Consider the following 18,909-nt stretch of genomic DNA (forward strand, 5'->3'; position numbering starts at 1 on the left):
TTTGACATTGATGTTTGAAACAAGATAACAAAAAAAACATTTCATACAATAAAAAGATTAAAATAAATGACACAAACTTTTCTAAACAATGCCTAAAAAGTGGGAAACCAACGGGAAATCTGACACAAAAGGAACTGAAAATGTTTACAATAATATTGCAAAAAGTCCAATCAGGATCACTGTAGAGAATTTAAGATAAGACATAAGGATGCACCGATCCAACTTTTCTCTTTGGATACAGATTCAGAAACTCGCATTTTATGTATTTTATTTTTAAGTCCACTCTAAATGTGGCTTAAATGCAACTGGCCATCTGATATATTTGTAAGTCTAAGTCTTTTAAATATAACTTCCTTTTCACTAGATAGGTTTATATTTCTACTGAACATATATGCAGTTTTTGGGATAATTTACAACTACACAATGATTGCTGAAGGTTTTATGATAGTAAAATAAAGAAGAACAAACACATTTTATGCTCATCTGAAATTAAAATAGCAAGAAGTTTAAATACAGTTCTACAAAATCTAGAAATGTGGTTCTTCTTAAAAACTTAATCCCACAATTTTTACCAAACAGAACTTTTGAGCCTAATTATCTAAAAGGTGTTTTGACTGTATGTTTTCTCAATAATTATTTTAAATGTCAAAAAATTTTAAAAATTGAAAGTTACTGTAAACCAGCACACATATGCAAAAAAAAAAAAATCCAAAGATCTTAAATTTCTTTAATTCTTAAATTAATCATTCAATTAAATAAATAAAAAAAATAAAAACAAACAAACAAAAAAAAAACAGCAATATTACATTCAGTGGATTTATTTCATAGGTAGTATTTTGTATGAGGTAAATAACATTTTAAAGTGTGTATATATATATATATATATATATATATATATAAAATGGACGAAGTGCTCGGTGAATGTCTCAGGCAGTGGAAAACAGATCATGTGGTGATAGAGGAGCCATCTTGGGAGGAAAAGCCCCTCCATGGGATGTACCACCGACAGATAACTGAAGTGGCTGATATCGAGAAATCCTACCAATGGCTAGAAAGGCCTGGACTGAAAGACAGCACAGAGGCACTGATCATAGCTGCACAGGAGCAGGCCTTGAGCACCAGAGCAATAGAGGCCCAGATCTACCATACAAGACAAGACCCCAGGTGTAGACTGTGCAAAGAGGCCCCTGAAACAATCCAGCACATAACTGCAGGGTGTAAGATGCTGGCAGGGAAAGCTTACAAGGAGCGTCACAACCAAGTGGCTGGTATAGTGTACAGGAACATCTGTGTGGAGTACAGACTGGAAGCCCCGAGGTCAATATATATATATATATATATATATATATATATATATATATATATATATATATATATATATAGTGGTATGATGTGGTGTAAGAAAGTTCCTGATTTCTAATTTTTTTGCATTTTTGTCACACTTAAATGTTTTAGATCATCAAACAAATTTGATGATCTGATACAGAAGGTTGCTGGTTTGAGCCTTGGGGGGAGGTTTGAACAGTGGCCGTTCTGTGTGGAGTTTGCTTGTTCTCCCTGTAATACTCTTTCTGGGTACTTCAGCTTCCTCATGCAATTAACCTGCATGTTAGGTCAATTGGTCACTCTAAATTCTCCATAGGAGTGAGCGTGAATGGTTGTTTCTCTCTGTGTTGGCCCAGCGATGGACTGGTGACCTCTCCTGGATGTACCCTGTCTCTTACCTGCTAAAATGCTGGGTTAGCTGCCCCGCAACCCTTTGTTGGACGAAGCGGTATAAGTGATAATGGATGGATGAATGAATGAGTAAGGGAGGAAAAACTGTGGTTTATCACACCTGAGTTCAATTTCTCTAGCCACACCCAGGCCTGATTACTGCCACGCCTGTTCTCAAACAAGAAATTACTTAAATACGACCTGCCTGACAAAGTGAAGTAGACCAAAAGATCCTTAGAAGCTAGACATCATGTTAAGGTGGCCCAACCAGTTATTAGGTTTAGAGGGCAAACAAAGGGATTTTTTTCTCCCTTAATAATAAAAACCTTCATTTAAAAACTGAATATTGTGTTTACTTGTGTTGACTTTAACTTTTATTTAAAGTTTGATCTGAAACATTTACAAAAAAAATAAATAAATAAAAAAGAGAAATCAGGAAGGGGGCAAACACTTTCTTGCAGCATTGTCTGTGTTGTGTATATGTATATATATATATATATATATATATATATGTGTGTGTGTGTGTGTGTGTGTGTGTGTGTGTGTATGAGAGAGAAAACATACATTTAGCATCACTAATTGCTGTATGAAATTCAGCACTAACTGATTAGTTACAAATTATCCTCATGCCATCTTAAATAATATAAAAAATGTTAACTCACTTGATGAAAAAACTCATAGATTTATGAGGTTTGGACTGGGATCATTTTGTGTTTGGTAATCTGACAGCGACTGCTGTGCCGAACTTGATTTTAAGTCCTCTTTGATTTAATTCAAACAAAAGGAAATGGCAGAAAATACAATTAATAAATTGAAATAAACATGAATCTGTAGTTAATGTGGCAACCAAAAGTTAATTTTCAACTCTGATAATCATGTGGTGTTGTGGATCAATGCATCCTTTAGAAACAGCATCCCCACCAACATTTGTTAAAACTAATAAAATATTTATAGAACACAAACACTAGAGTGAGAGCATGACAGGATGTTAAGAGTGAAATTATTCTGTAAACAACTTGCAGGGCTCAGTGCTAAGTAACAACTAGGAGGTACACATCAGATGTCACTGCTCACCAGCTTTATTAAACAATTTGTATGAAAATTATTCTAATTTTATAAAAATATTTGATGATTCACCAACACAAAAACCTACTTTACTGAGTTTTTGGAGTTTTTTGCAGTCTTAAGGTTTATGAACTCTACATTTCCAACTGTAATGCCCAACCAGGTGTAATTCTAGCACTGGTTATTGCGAATATGAGGGTGACATACAGCAAGAAAACCCACTCAGGTCACATGTTAGTCAGGATGGAGCAGTGAGGTTTTTGGACAGTGTCCACATGAGAACAGACATCACAAAAATATATTTGCTGGTAAAAGCAGAGTTTAAAAGAGAAAAGACGTCTTTCTAGTACTTTTTTACAACAAACGCTGGGAAACAAGTCATGAGTTTTAATTTGATCAAACAGCTACAATCACAGCTTTTCCTGTGCTCATTAAATAAGGCACTTTTTAAATCAGCTGTTGAGATGATAAAACTTGGCAGTGATCTCTGCTTCACTGGAGGTTACAGCGGTGACTGAGAGGAAGAAAATCAGATCATTCAGTGGACGATTGCCTAAAAAGTCCTGCTGATTCCATTATAAATGCCAACGGATACATTCTGACAGATGACCGGCTTTTTATAAAAACCATGTAGTAATATGCCGACATCAGAAAGCAGACAGTCTTCAGCTTACTTAGGGTCAGAGGTCATATTCTGCTGCGCACTGCTGCAGGTACCATTCATACAATTTTGCCTGTGAAGCAAAGTAAAAGTGTGAAAGATTATTTTCAGAAGCCTTGTTTGTTTTGTTTATTTTTTTAGGTGGGTAGGTAACGTATCTTGTAAATGAGACAGCAGCATAGTTATGAGGCATAAATTCAAATATTTTGAAGTGAAAGACATTAAAAAGCTCCAGAACTGAGGGGGAGCTGCAGATTTAGAGGTACGTTTCTGTCATCACAGTAATGTGGCTTTCACATTTGAACAACGCAAATAAAAGAAACTTGAACAGATGACATTATAATATTAAATATTAATCCAACCTTCTTAGTTTTGACGATATCATGGATGTAATCACTGTATTCTGCCATTGTCCTCTTCTCCTTCTTTGTCAGTGTCTTATTCCCTCGGCTGAATGTAAAAGAGATCACAACACTCAAAATCACATCACTTTACCTGTTTTAGTGTATGTGTGTGTAATAAAGAAAATAAATATGAATCTGATCAGCATGGAGGACACCTTCAGGACACACAATCTTGGACAAAAAGGACATCACTACAATAGTGGACACAGAAGTACCACCAACAATCTATAAACCTAATAAACTAGTTTCTGTTTATTGTTCATGGCAACTTTCCGTGTTTTATATCAGTGTAAATGGTTTTGGATTTACAGTTAGATGGGACAGTATCTGCTTGTAGTCACTAGTTTTTTAATTGATTCTTTTAATTATTTATACAAATGATTTAAAGTCTCAGACTGCATAAATGCAGATGTTCACTTAGCCCATATGGGACTTTTAACTATTTGAAATGGCTTAGTAAGTGCATGCATATGTCTCTCAAAACCTAGCTTTCAAATAACCAGCACTCTCGGGAAGATGCAAGTGTTTCGGCAGCAAAGGGATAACGCATTTCCAATTCAGCATTTCAGTTGCCATTTAAAGAAAAAAAGCATTAAACCTGGCTTATGGCTAAAGAACTAAATCCACCATTATTTCAGAAAATTAGCGATTGATAATTGTAACATATACACCAGACGTCCAACTGTAGTCTTTGCTTCTATGCATGTTTGTATAGAAATGGCTGAATGCAGCCAAAACCTTGAAAATTCAGTTTTCCTATCTTTTTTAAAGCAACTGTTTTAGTTTTTCATGCATTTTTATATGTCTATAATGAATTTTCGCAATACTTACCTTGCATAATGTTTGGACAGGAAAAGGAGGAAATAGCAAGAAGCCCCAAAAATTATCACAAACACCACTTGACCATCATCTGGTATCCAGTCCCATAAATACATAACTATTCCCTGTAAAACACATGTATAATAACAACAATCAGAGAACAAGGCACACATTCTACACATATGCATATTTATTTCTTTTTAATGCATGCACATGTAGTGTCAGGAAGTGATGCAGAAATGCTGGTTCTAAAGCAGAAACGAAGAATGTGTCTTTTAGTCTGATTGTTTAGCTTTAAAGCTCTGTAAAATGGTTCTCTGGACAAGACTAAGGTCATTTTAATCTACTGTCGATGTGAACTGAGTTACCACCATAGTATGTTGCATCTCAAACACCATTCAGAGAGCCCTCCTCCTCTTCTAAAGACAGCCCATGATGGATAGCTTCCAGCAGAGACGTCCTGATAATTCAACAAGCAGCAACCTTTCAACGGCTGATCTGGATAAACTAAAGAATCTGGAAACGGTGCTAGAGCCTGCAGGCAGTCTACTCCTGTTTATACGGTTGTTTCTAGATGAAGGTGAGGCTGTCAAAAGTGGTATTAAAGAGAGTGCATGTGTGAAAGGCGTGCGTGCATGTGTTTGTGTGTGTGTGTGTGTGTGTAAAGTGATTCAAACTCAGTGCAGTGCCTTATTCTATAACTGCATGTACATAACTGCTGACAGGAGTTTTAAAAACATGATAAATATCCTGTTATGGTACATTTAGAAACATTTAAATGCATTAAGAATTAATAATCTGTGATACATACATACACTCATATATATATATATATATATATATATATATAAGGGCTGTCAAAAATAACACGTTAAAAGCGTTAACTAATTTTTGTAATGATTGCGTTAGAGTTTGCGTTAAAATTTTTAATGCAATTAATGCATGCACGCCATGACAATCTCCATATATCCATCTTTTCTCTGTTATGAATAAACACAGCATTAATGGAGCAACCCATTAACGTCTCCTCCGTGGAGAATGGGGGTGTTTTAACACACTCTTTTCCCGGTGAGGGGGTTCCACACCTGCCCTTTTTTAAACTTACGAGAGCCCAGCTGCATTTTGCACCACTATGTCTGCTCCAGTGGCTCTCTAGTCGTTTCTGTTTGTACAGCGATGGCTGCAAGTGAACAGCTGATCGGCTTTTCTCTTGTTGCGTTTATGGTTCAGCTGAGAAGAAGGAAACTAGCGGTTCATGGTTCACACCATCACATATTTAACCCAAAGTATTTTTTTTTTTTTTTTTTGCAGGACTTTCTATTCTACAGTCATTTAGCAGAAGCTTTTATCCAAAGCGACTTACAATTGAGAGTAAGAACAACACAAGCAAGAATTCAAACAAGATGGGACATCATAACTAAGTGTTAGTCAGACTGTTGTGAGTCCAGTTGGATCCAGCTGCTGTCATGTATTGCTAGAGGTAGTGCATGTAATTTTTATTTTTTTTTTTAGTTTTCTATAAGTCATTTAGTTTAAATACAAGATCACGATTTCATCAAACAATATCAACTTGGGCATAAGTGCACGGTTTCATCACACAGTATCTCAACTTAACGATAAATGCAACATAAGAAAAGCCAATTAGCTGATCACCGACAGCCGTCAGACATCAAAGATTTACTGGACTTACTGCGAAAACTGTGACTGTACGAGTCGGCCCTTCACCGAACAGCTCATCCAGCTGCTCTTTAGAAAAAGTGTTCACAATGAAACTGAGGATGAAGAGGAAAGGTAGGAAAATGCCCAGAACCCCACACAGGAATGAGTGAAGGCGGACACTTTTGTTGTAGGACACATCAGTCCTGTTTAAACACAGAAAAAAAGTTTGCTTTGGGAATAACATCCTGCATGTTTACATGTCACGGTTTATTAAGGTCCCACCATTCAAACTGGATTTGGGTAAATATGAAATTTTTACCAGTAATTAAAGCAGAATAAAAGACCACACTGTAAGGTGAGAAGTCAAACCTGTCCTGTTCCAGTCTGCTACTGATGGTGGAACAAATGAGATCACAGTCTTTCTCCAGCTGATCCAAAGTTTTCTGAACAGCCTGGTTGATGGTCTTCTCAATGGTCTGACAAACGCCGTCGATCTGGTTCACACACCTGCTCGGCTAAACAGCAAAACAGATGTCTCAGATATGGAGGGTAAAGTCTTGTGCATCTCAATACAAGGTCTGGAAACTTCCACAACAAATCCCAAGGGAACTTTGACAGACAGCTTTGTGCACTTAGCAGGAAGTGAAGCTGCACTTGCTCAGCAAATAATAAACTGGAGCTCTGGAGGGACACACAAATCCACCACGCAGTGTAGCGCTTCAGAGTTGTAGATCAGAAGGTGGTGCGGCTATAACTCAGGACTGCAGCTGCCATTGTTAAAGGTAGCCCATAGTTTATGATCCCTGAGCCCCCAAGATTGGATAACTCTCATCAAAGACCACCAAGTAAACAGGATTGAAGAATTTACATTCAGAGTTTAATCAATGGCTCCTCAGGCCCTCAGACAGCAGAAAGCTTTGAAACCAGATACCTAAACACCACTGCAAGGTGGGCAGACAGCATCATTTCAAGATTTAATGTATTAATTTCCTGTTTTATCCATTTGTAAAACTAGATGTTACACCAGAAGCGTAACGCTTTATTAGCTACAGTCTGTGCAATAACCAGTACAGAGACACAGTTCATTTTACCTTTTGTGGGTTGGGGATGTAGATTGTTGGCATTTCGAAACCACATTTGTTCAGACCTGGACGGCGGCACAGTTCTTGGACAATCTGCATCATTACTCTCTACAGAAGAATAACAAAACAATGACTACTTTCCAAGATATTTCTTTAAATCACTAATAAAAGAATTTTTAAAAAGAAAAAAAAGAAATCTTAAACAGTAAGTGAATGCACCGACCTGTCTGTCTGTCTCCTTCCCAGCTTCATCAGCCTTGCTGAGGTAAAACAACAGTTTGTCGCCACATTTTTCACTCAACTTCTCCACTATGTTGAGAGTGCGTTTGCACAGTGCTTGGCCCATTGGGTCAAAGAACACAAATATCAAGTCTGCCTGTTCCCCTGCAAAATGTAATAAATTCCATTAGAGAAACACAACAGCTGCATATTTAACAGCATGACAAAAATGAACGTACCCAACCAGGTGATGGCGCTATTGACATCAAAGGGGTAGATCATGTCACCGTCCACCAAACCTGGAGTGTCCACAAATGTCACCAGGTTGAATTTCTTCTGCTTTGAGGTGGAGATCTCAGCAGAAAGGTAGTCCATAACACCTGGAAAATACAGATGCCGTGTGTGCAGGTGTCTCCTTTAAGATAAATAAACATTAAAGACTTCCTGCTGGAAGCTGTTGACTTTAACGTCTACATTATTATGGGCGACAGGAAGCCGCAGTGCAGTCAATACTTGGAGACCAGAGGGATATCGGTGACACCAAAGTCAAGAACTCAAAAGTTGACTTTTTGTGCTTGCAGCTTTGCATTTTCAGACACTTCGTCCTTTATGTGTAAAAACGTGCAGACAAAAAATCCTGTTTCTATTCTCATGATGAGACATTAGCAGCAGCCACACCCTCACTGTTAAATCTCATCATTTTCATACATTTTTTAAGTCTCAAATTTCACACTGTCCCCTCTGCCGAGAGGTCTGTTGTCATGGTTACACACAACAGCTCTTCAACTGGCAGCTTTAGTGTGTGGCGTGGGACATAAAGCTAGCCAGTGAAGAACGACTGTGAGGCAACGCACAGTGAGGTTATGATATTTCACCAAAACCACCATACAGAACAAGATCACCATTCCCACATATCACTAACTGCAAAGTAACACACCATCACTCCTCTACACACACACACTCACACATACAGAGCAGAGGCCTAATGACACTGAGGCTGTTTCTTACAAAAAGACAGGTGTCAACAGCCAGCACAAATCACATCCTCGTGCTGCAGAGAGCAGACCTACTGCTACAGAACACTTAGAGTATGACCACAATATCAACATAAATGCCTCATATCACACAAGCTAGAGAGTACTCACACAGTCTGGCGATATAAGGACACCCACATTGTCCAAAAGATGACTGCGATTTAAAACAGTCATTGTATTTATTGTGTAAATATATTATCAAAATGCCTCACGTTAGATCTCTTTAACCCTGCTGGTCTGAGCTACAGTTAGTCATGTTGACCTTCAAAACACAAATGCGTGCATCTGCTGATGAAATCTGTCAATTAACTGCCCTGTGTAGATATATCAATCCATGAGAGTTAAAGAGAAATCAAAAAGAAAATTAGAGTGGTGCTCGACAATAGCTGTTAAGTTCCTCCACTAATCAAGTGACAGGGTTATGTAGAGGATCCGGTACACGTGGAAAGCTGCAATAACGCTGCATTGTGCAGGACTTTTAGGAAACAAGCAAACTAAATAAGCATAGTCAAAGATCTTTGCTGTGTCAAAACCCTAGACAACAGGTTGAGATATGAAGACAAGCAGATTTCTTTTAGGCAATTAAAAAAAATAAGCTTAACAGGTTGCTGAAAGTATATCTTAAAAGATAAACAGCTGCTCCCAGGTAAGGATATATGGTGCTTTTCTGATGAGTCATCCTCAGTCACTGTGACAGCACAACAAATGCCCGATGTGGCGTTTCCAGAGGCAGCGATGAAGTTGAAATATAAATCCTGCTTGTGGTGGTAGCAGATCGCTCAGGCCTGCAGAGTTGAGCCGCTTCTGCTGCTGCTGCTGGAGGAGTCTGGGCTGTGCCGTCTCTAATGGCTGTGACATTTCTCAGTAGCTCCTCCTGACTACACTGCACTGCTGTCGATGGGGCGTGTGACTCATACGCCACGTTGTTAGTCCGCGCCCAGTGAGCCCTCACTCTCCCTGCACTCCCTGTCAGTGTACACACATCACCCCCACCACCATCTCTGCACACCCCCACTCAGGCAGTGGGCACACCCAGACATTCTCCTACAACCAGTGGCTGTCCAGTGACTCCCCATCACAGCTGATGCGCACATGCTCCCTCTGTTTTCTTGTACTCAATTCAATACATATGCACATATATATCTATATGCACGACACTAACAGCACATACAGTTTGATTTGAGAAGATCAGGAGACTGGTGGGATTTCTAACTGTGACATTAGGTCATCGAGGTAAACATAAAATCATAAAACATGACCCTGATCTGCGACTAGCAAAAATGCATAAATAACTTAAACTTCACAGCTTTGTTGTGATGTCATTGTAAAAAGAGATTTTTAAAAAAAAAATTGCTCAACTTTAAATACTTCATTTTATTCTTGAACTGAGTTTATAACAAGCACTTAGATTAACCAGATTCCAGAGGAAATATTCATGGGCCACACAGCAGAGCATGATCTTAAACCTACAATCTTTCACAATCCTGCTCACCGTTCCTGCAGAGCCTCTGGACTAATTTAACACTTTACCCTCATTTCTTCACTCTTAAATGTTTTATTTCATCGGGCCAACAAAAATAATTCCCAGATCAGAATCCACAATCAGCAGAGCACAACCAGATGCGCTTCTTTCATTGTATGCACAACAAAGGTGACATTAATTATGCTCATTCCAGCTTTCAGACAAGTTAATGAGACTGTCGTGCAGACTGCAGTGCTGATTTTATCAATAAAAGGGAGGCTATCTGGCACCACTTTCAACATCAAAGAAAAGAAGATGCAGAAGCCTCAAGATTTAATATATTAGCCTCATCAGGAATACTGCATTTAAAGCATGTCTTACACTCTTCTATTCTGAGACCTTTTAGAAATGAAAATTCTTTTCTGACGCATTGCACATTGAGCTGTACGAAATCTCCATGCCTACAACAGATCTTTACATAATGTATAGCTTACATATATATAATATGATTTGAATAAGAAAACGTTGCAGCTGAGAGGCCTTGGCTTTTCTGTTTGCAACATTATCACCATGCTTTCAGATAAATTCAGCACCCCCTCCAAAGAAAAAGAAAGTAAAAAAAGCACTTTCTAGTGACCTATTTAAGTTTGTAAAGAAAAAAAAAGAAAATCTTACCTTTAAATTCAAGGAGTGGTCGAAAGTGAGGATATAGATGTAGCGTTGCATTCCCCTGCAAAAGAATTAAAAATACAATGTGAGAGAGAATCTGATGGGACAAAAACTAACCACATCTCTACAGCAGATGCATTTTTTTCAAAGCATTTTCTACTCATTATGACACCAGCTGCTGTGCTGCAGCTCGGTATGTCCACGTTAGCCACGCTGCAGTCCTGCACTGTAATATTCATTTTCATCACTTTCACCACAGCAGGATATGAAAAGAGAGGCTGAGTTAAAGGATGAGAGAGGATGGATCGACAGGTGTCTCCCAAGCCTGTTTATGTGCTGCAAAGATACCTATGTGTGTCTGCGTGCACGTGTGTGTGCACAGCTCACACAATGAGAAATCACCACTAACTGTAGGAGTGCCTTTCATGCACAGTGAGCGTATTGCTTCATCAACCTTTATGACTGGCTGCATGTTCGGTTACCGTTACTGCAGTTAAAGATTCAATCCCTCTAGCATTAAAGTGAGAAGTGATATCCATACAGGAAGTATTGATCCGGGAAAGATACAAACGCGATCAAACGAAGGAGGAAAGGTCATCATAATGGTCTGCTCGCTAAGCATTAGATCTGCATTCTGAAATCCAAGTGCTTCTATAGCACTGCTGGACATGTCTGCAGTCTTTATGTTGTACTTACCGTCAGTGACTCTCTCTTGCGACCACTTGTGATGAAGGTAAACCCCTGAGTTTCAATGGCCACGCCTGTTTTCTGAATGTGCTCTTCAACATACCTAGAAAAAAAGCAAAATGCATCAAATAAAATATTAATTGTGACATCACTGTATGTGTAAATTATTTAGATCTGAAGCAAAAGTTTAAATTGGGTACAAAAAAAAAAAAAAAAAAAAAATAGTACGACAAACCATCACTTCATATTACTCATTTTATCAAACCACTGATTTTAAAACCAGCTTGGAAAAAGCTCATTTCCTCACATCCGAGATGCTCAAACAACAAAGGTTTACTTTATATTCATTAATAACAAGCAATGACTGAGTTGCTGGTAATTTTAATCAAATTTGTAAATTGTAATAAACGAGCCAGGTGTCTATAAAAGCTCAATTTTCTGTGTTAAAGGATAAACAAGGGTGAAATATAAACCCTTAACTGGAGTAACTGGAGAAATAACAGCTCAAAAGGCTAGACAAAAAAACACACAATGTCAAGTAGAAAGAAAAATTACATTTTATAGATAGACACAAAATAAAACATTTTTCAATTAAAAGTTTAATATTTAGCCAAATCACAAAATGAAAAAAACAACTAAGTTAGCAGAAGAATCACTGGAACACAGTGGTACAATATTCCTATTTCTCTCACTAACACTCACAAACATGCTCAAAGCACATACAGACCTTCAGATGGGTTCAACTGAAAATTAAAAATACAATTTGAATATTATGTTCCTTTAAAAAGATTTTTACAAAAGGTTTTCTTTGTAATTTGTCTTGGTGTATAAAGCCCTACTGGGTTCTGTGTGCAGAATGGAGTAATAATGTAATATTGAAAAATTTATTTCTGATGCTCTCAGATAGCTGTAAAAGTGCACAGTGAACGCATCATTCATGGCTTAATTCTGGTCTTTTATTATAAATAATGAAAACTAACCATAGGAGAGCTGTTATTTTGTTAGAGGGACAAATTCAGACTGAAAAAAAGACAATAACTCAGGATTTACTTTAAGTGTGACAGAATTTGAAAGACATTTTTACATGACGTTCTACCACTTTAAGCACATTTGTTAACATATAAAATCCAAAAAAACTTCTAATTTTTTGTTGCAAAACCCCCGACAGCTTTTAAAGTACAAAGCACCATTTTCAAAAAAAAAAGTGTGAGGACAATATTTTTAACTCAGATGCAGCCAAACACATAAGAAGAGACATCACACATTTTTCCATACATCACACACAATGTGATGTGTGTGGCGTCGTATTACTGAATCCATTGAACAGATGTATTACCAGTTAATGAAGGAGCTTTTTCCTGCTGAGTGGTTACCCATTATCATCACAATAATTTTCTTTCTCGGAGGAAGGAGCCGGACTCCAAGGCTGCTGGCAATCTTCACCAGGCCTGAAAACACACAAGTGCACAGGTTCCAACAGAGATTCAAAGACTGCAGAGGTATCTCCACAATGCCATGCCCTACGCTGGCTGTCATGGAAAAAAAACAAGTAACAAGGGAGCTTTCTTTACATGCACAGATAGCAGGTACACAAACGTGATTTCAAGACTCTGATTCTTGTTTGAAATACAGTCATGTTCTAATGACCTGAAACCTAGATTTAATTGGAGATATGAAAAGTGGAGGGGAAAATTGTCATTTTGAACTTTATGTCAGCAATATATAAACCTTTATACAGTGGCAACATAAGACTTGAAAAGTTGTATTATGTCAAGAATTTCAAGATTTGATCATCTACAGTACGCAACATCATTAAAACATTTAATTAAACAGAAATTATACCTGTGCAGGTTTTGAAAACCAACATTGTATAGCTAGGATTGTCAAGCTCTCTGGCAGCGTTCTATTAAAAACAGTCACAAGTTCAGAAATCAATACATGGGTTCAAGAATGGAAAAATTGAGCTGGGTCCCAGATCAGTTACGGTTGACTGAGGCACAATAGTCTGACCAATCAAACTTTTTTTTTTTTTTTTTTTTTAAATGGACAGTGTTCTCTTAGCTAGAGGATGAGGGACCATTCAGCTTATCAATAAAGTGTTAAAACGCCAGAATCCATGATGGCATGGGGGTCCATTAGTTCACATTAGTGGTAACTTGCACATCTGTGAGGGCATGATCAAAGCAACACTGTAAGCCTTAAAACTATGTGCTTCTGACTCATTTTGAACTACATCAACCTTTATTATTTACATTTTTGGGTCCAATATTGTCCTGGAGGCTGGTATATATTCAATAATTTCTCCTTTCTGTTGTTTGTTTCATGCTTCCATTAATAATGTTCTCTTGCATTTCTCTGAGTCTTTCCCTAGGTTTACAGAGGGGACGGCGATAGTACCGGATATAGGTAATAATATAGTAACTACACTATAGAATAGACTATCATACTACTGTATAGGAGAATCCCATGACTGAACTCATCAGTCTGAGTTTCATCTATGTTACCTACATTTACATAACAGGACATGCTAATCTCAGCAAGCTTAAAATCATCACTAAATCATGTTTTCATGAACTCTGTAGCTGTAACTGGTAGCCTACCCATTACATCATTACAACCTGTCAATATAGCACAGGTTTTTCCATCTTCACCACCCTGGAAGAGTGTAAAAATGTAGATATTTTTGTCTTCTTTCAGGGTGATATGTTTTCTGAGACCAGTCTGTCACAGAGGTGAGGAATGTGCTCACATGTGTGTGCGTGCACAAGTCTGTGAGGGAACATCGGGGTGGAACTCTGTCATGCATGATACAGAGAGCAGATATGACGTACTGTGGTTTAAATAGGATACACATCATCAGATTGATTATTTTTTTGTTTAATTTCTTTTTTTTAATGAAAAGAGAAAGCATAACCCTGTTCTAGAGGAAATGGAACCTGAAATGCCCTCTCTTGTCATAGAAAAAATAAGATTTTGTTGGGGAAACAATGTTTGCTGAATGAGCCATAGTGCTCATCCAAAAACAGCTAGTGTGGTGATATCCAACTGCTGGTTTGTGACATGGATACATAAAGCAAGACACAGCTGTCACGTGATGCTCCAGGCTAGAATATAAAGTTAGAAGTGCAGTTTCTCAACCCTGGGACTCTGCAAGGCAATGACAACAGGAATGTGTATAATGAATGCAGTGTGTCATCAAAACAAGTCAACGGCTCAGCGTTTGGAAACTGAAAACTTATGTTGTCTTGCTTTAAGAAAGAAGGCTGATTTCTGAGCAACATGTGCTGCCATCTGGACGATTTCTTTTTTAGGCAAGGCCTTGCTTATTTAAGCACACCACACATTTTACAATAACATGGCTCTGTAAATAAAATAGTTAAACTGATCAGCATGTAGAGGCTTGTAGTGAAAGCATATGCCATATTATAAAACAAAACAAACAACATTTGATATGTTGTCTATGTCCTATTTTTTACACACACAGGGGCTTTCAAATGAGTTACAAATCCCTGCAATTACATTTTATATAAAATATATAAAATGTCCCAGTTTTGATTTTAAAAGGGGGATTTGCACATGATTAAAACAAAAACAATGACAATTTTAATTTAATAATAATAATGATAACAATAATAATAAACACACTACAGATTCTGCATCAAAGGTTTTGGGTCTCATGTTTCTAAAATACAATCTTCATAGGGAAAGTGAGAGCCACTCTGGCCTCATTGCCTTTGAGAAAAGCCTAAAACCAGAAAAAGGCTGCAGTAAAGCTGCTGCTGGGTGTGGATGTGCTGAGAAGGCTGAACGTAACCAGCTTTACTTCTCACGTGTTACGCTTTTTTCTGTTCTTTCTGTTAAAAATGGGACCTTAATAGCTAAGGTAGATAGCAACAATGTGGAAGTTCCTTGAAGTGATTCAAAAGTAAAATTTCCACACAGATACACTGTGATTAAGGAAAACATGCACAGCAACAAGATTGTTATTGAGAACACCAGCAGGCATCTATATGTAAAAATAAAACCATAAATCCCCCATTAGGAGGCTGTGTTCAAGCACATTTCTAATGTTTTATATACAGATCATGTCTGACATTGACATCGTGTGCTTGTGCAGCAGCTGCGGGCGCTGCCCTGCGGAGCTGCAGAGGAGCCTCGCGCTGCTCGGTGTCATGTGTTTGACACTGACAGCAGCTGCTGGAGGCTGCAGACCTCTCTACAAACTGAACAAGAAGCGTTTCAGTATCAACTTTACAACATAAACTTCAGCCCGGGAGCACTCAGTTCAGTAACAAAACTCCTGTTTGTTACCTCTGCGTGCTTCAAACTTTGCTGCAATCCAGGTTACTGGTTATTTACCGTTTTCGCTGTCGACGTACAGACTGTGACATTCTTTCAGTATCCTCTCACTCGGTGTAATGATCGCAGACTCCAGAGGGTTTGCCACAGACCGGGGCTTTCTGCCCGACATTGCGAACACAGCCACTAACAGTGAATCTGCTGTTTCTCGAGGGGGAATGATTTGGGGGTTGCACGCACACTGTAATCCAGTACGGAAGAAGCGCCACCCCGCGGCCATATTAGCTGATACCTGTGCGACGCCTTGTGTTGGGTGGCACCGACCCATTTTGAGGGTTTAGAGTTAAAGAACCGTATAAATATCTCTGTTGAACCGAGGCTTTTTAACTTTGCCAGGATTAGGAACCTCTGTTTCATAAAACGCTCTTGTTGGAATGACAACCTTTGTGTTTTTAGGGTCGATTTTGGTCCAGTTGTAAAAAGAAGATTATAAAGCAATAGAGCCAAAGCTGAAATCATAGGTGCACTGTCGTCCAGCACACTGACAGCCTGCTCCTCCCAATCATTGGAGCTAGAAGATTCTCTTTTTCTGTTGTTTTGCAGTATCTGCATACAAACAAAACAAATAAAACTGGACATGTCCCGCGCTCAATATAAAATTTGTGACTTACAGAGTGAACATTTTCAGTGAGAAAAGTTCTGGATAATATTTTTGGTGAAAATAAGTGAAAATCGATACAGATGAGTGGCTTTCTGAGGAACAAGACAGTTTCTTCAAGAAGACACATCTGATAGAAGAGGTTATGACATGATTTGAGCTATTTATGCTAATTTCAGTCAAAATAGACATCCTTGGTTTGAGAAGCTTATGGGAACACTTTTTTTGGCCTTTTTCTTGAAGCAAATGGGTCAAAACTGACTTGTAACACCATAGGTGTTACTATAGTTAATAATATTAAAAAGAAACAATAAATAAAACACATTTATTTAAGAAATGTGTTCTAATATATTATTTATTTCTATGATTCCCTTGAGGCTCATTTTACCATCTCTTTTTATTGAAACCGAGAAGCATATTCTGACAAAAAAGAAGAAAAAAAAAAGGTCCCGGAGGCACACACCAACAACATTAAAGTCAATATTTTCATATATAAGTAAGCCTAACAAGGTAACCAAGAGATAAGAAAAAAATGGATGACAGATAAATGTTTTTGTGTATATTTAACAGCAGATTTAAGAAATTGACACATTATTATAAGAGATGGTAACAGAAAACTAATACAAGAGGAGGGTTAAGTGGTGAAGTTCCTGATTATGAGGAAAAAGAAGGAAATCTCAAGAACAAGAAGTAGGCCCAGCTAGTTGAGTAGATGTTAAAAATGAACATGGTTCAAGTAGTGTTTTAGACATTAGGGTGTCAGTTTTATACTCAAGTTTACTCAGCTACTTGTGATAAGGTCATTTCTAATTTCTCACATTAAATGTTATAAAAAAAGTGACCCTTCCTCTATCCGTCTAGGTAAATAGTATGAAGAAGTCCAAATTTACATACGGTCACTGCGCACAAAAAAGTTTTCACTTAAACTGTGCAAAATAAAAGCTGGTGAGAACAAAACACACATATAAAAATAAATAAATGAATAAATAAAATGTTTAGGATTCACAATGTGCAAATATATATACTGTATATAGATCATGCATGATTTTTACCATTTGTAAAACTCAGCTCTGACAAAAAGATGTAATCGGAGTTAATTGGAGATTTTGTACATATTTTCTGGAATTTTGCTCAAACAGTTTGTTGTAGGACAAACAAATGACATCAAAATCCCTCCCTTTGGAAGAATTCTTCCCAGAGCTGCAACAAGTAGTATTTTCACATGAATGGATCCTTTATTTTTCTTTGTGAAGCAGATCTCATTCAAAACCTGTCTGCAGACATTACTACACTCTGTCCCAAAATTAAAACCTTATGTAAAAATAACATCTGTTTGAGATGGACTTCTTGCTCAAAGCACCAACCATGTGACTGAGTAAGTGAACACGTTTATACAGATATATATAATATTATTGGTGTTTGGAAGATCAGTTTTGATGTCTTAAATGCTCTGCTAATGTAACAATAAATTTAGATAGACTTATAGGCTTTGATTTAAAATATTTAAAGCGTGTTAATGGTATGCTTCTTTTAGTAAATACAATACATTACACAAAAACTATGCTAAAGACAGTTTGATGGCAGCTGAATCTCTCAACTCCAGCTCTTATTATCATACCATTATTCTGGCACCAAAACAGAGTGAAATCACATCCTTGTGCTTCTGCCAAAAGGCAGAACAAGCTGCAAGTGTAAAAGTAAAACAAAGCCTGGATGATATTTTTGCACTTGGATCACAAATCCCTGCATTACCAAAGGAGCTCCAGTTCAGCACCAAGCAGGAATGTGCTTGAAGGATTTAATCAGCCCACGCCACCCAGAGTTAAGGTCATATGCTGCACCAAAAAACTGGCTGTGATTATATAAGTAGGCATACCCCAAGTGAGGTAGAACACACATCATTAATGGTGTGTTTAAACACCATTTTACCACAGCTTTCAAAATGACTTTAAATGAGGGATCCTCAGAACTGAAGAAGGAGGTAAGTTTAACAGCAGTTTGGTTTGACAGCTGAACACTAGATTTTTTTTTCTAAAGTTTTGTCTTTGTAGGTTTGAGTTTTTTTTTTTGTTTGTTTGTTTTTTTTTTTTTTATGAAAGTTATTTAAGAGATTAACACAAGAATTTATTTTGCAGTTTTGGTTCTGCAGCAATGCATTTCACATGTTTGGTGCTATTTGGGTTAATGCCTTTTTTTAAAGGTGTTTAAACTTGAGCCAACATCTGTAAAGGTTTGCATTTTTTTGGGAGGTTTCCAAGCAGGGATTGATGATTAAAAATAAATAAATAAATCAAATATATGAATCAAAGTCAGTTTTTAGAAAGAAAAAGTAAATGTGGCATTGATTCAAATTTGGGGTCTAAAAGTAGACTATCATTTTAGTCTATTGCTTTTTTACAGATACAGCTTCAGAAAAGGTAAATAAATGCATTTTATATGCATTATAATGTATTGTGAACATGTGATTCATTTACA

At 37.4% G+C, this 18,909-nt stretch overlaps 1 protein-coding gene across 1 annotated transcript; it reads right to left on the minus strand.

Annotated features, from left to right (window-relative positions):
* Positions 1-1,279: 1,279 nt before the first annotated feature.
* si:dkey-98f17.5 (uncharacterized protein LOC569123 homolog) lies at positions 1,280-16,192 on the minus strand. The gene is made up of 12 exons (XM_041999852.1): positions 15,837-16,192; positions 12,814-12,925; positions 11,487-11,580; positions 10,797-10,851; positions 7,865-8,005; positions 7,630-7,790; positions 7,416-7,514; positions 6,694-6,839; positions 6,356-6,527; positions 4,678-4,790; positions 3,805-3,892; positions 1,280-3,515 (listed from the first exon to the last, which is right to left on the minus strand). Exons 1-12 carry the CDS (start codon positions 16,102-16,104, stop codon positions 3,462-3,464), a joined length of 1,503 nt encoding a protein of 500 aa, XP_041855786.1. The 5' UTR covers positions 16,105-16,192; the 3' UTR covers positions 1,280-3,461.
* Between the last annotated feature and the right edge of the window lie 2,717 nt (positions 16,193-18,909).

This window comes from Melanotaenia boesemani, chromosome 11 (genome assembly GCF_017639745.1).
Source record: "Melanotaenia boesemani isolate fMelBoe1 chromosome 11, fMelBoe1.pri, whole genome shotgun sequence".
Lineage (NCBI taxonomy): Eukaryota > Metazoa > Chordata > Actinopteri > Atheriniformes > Melanotaeniidae > Melanotaenia > Melanotaenia boesemani.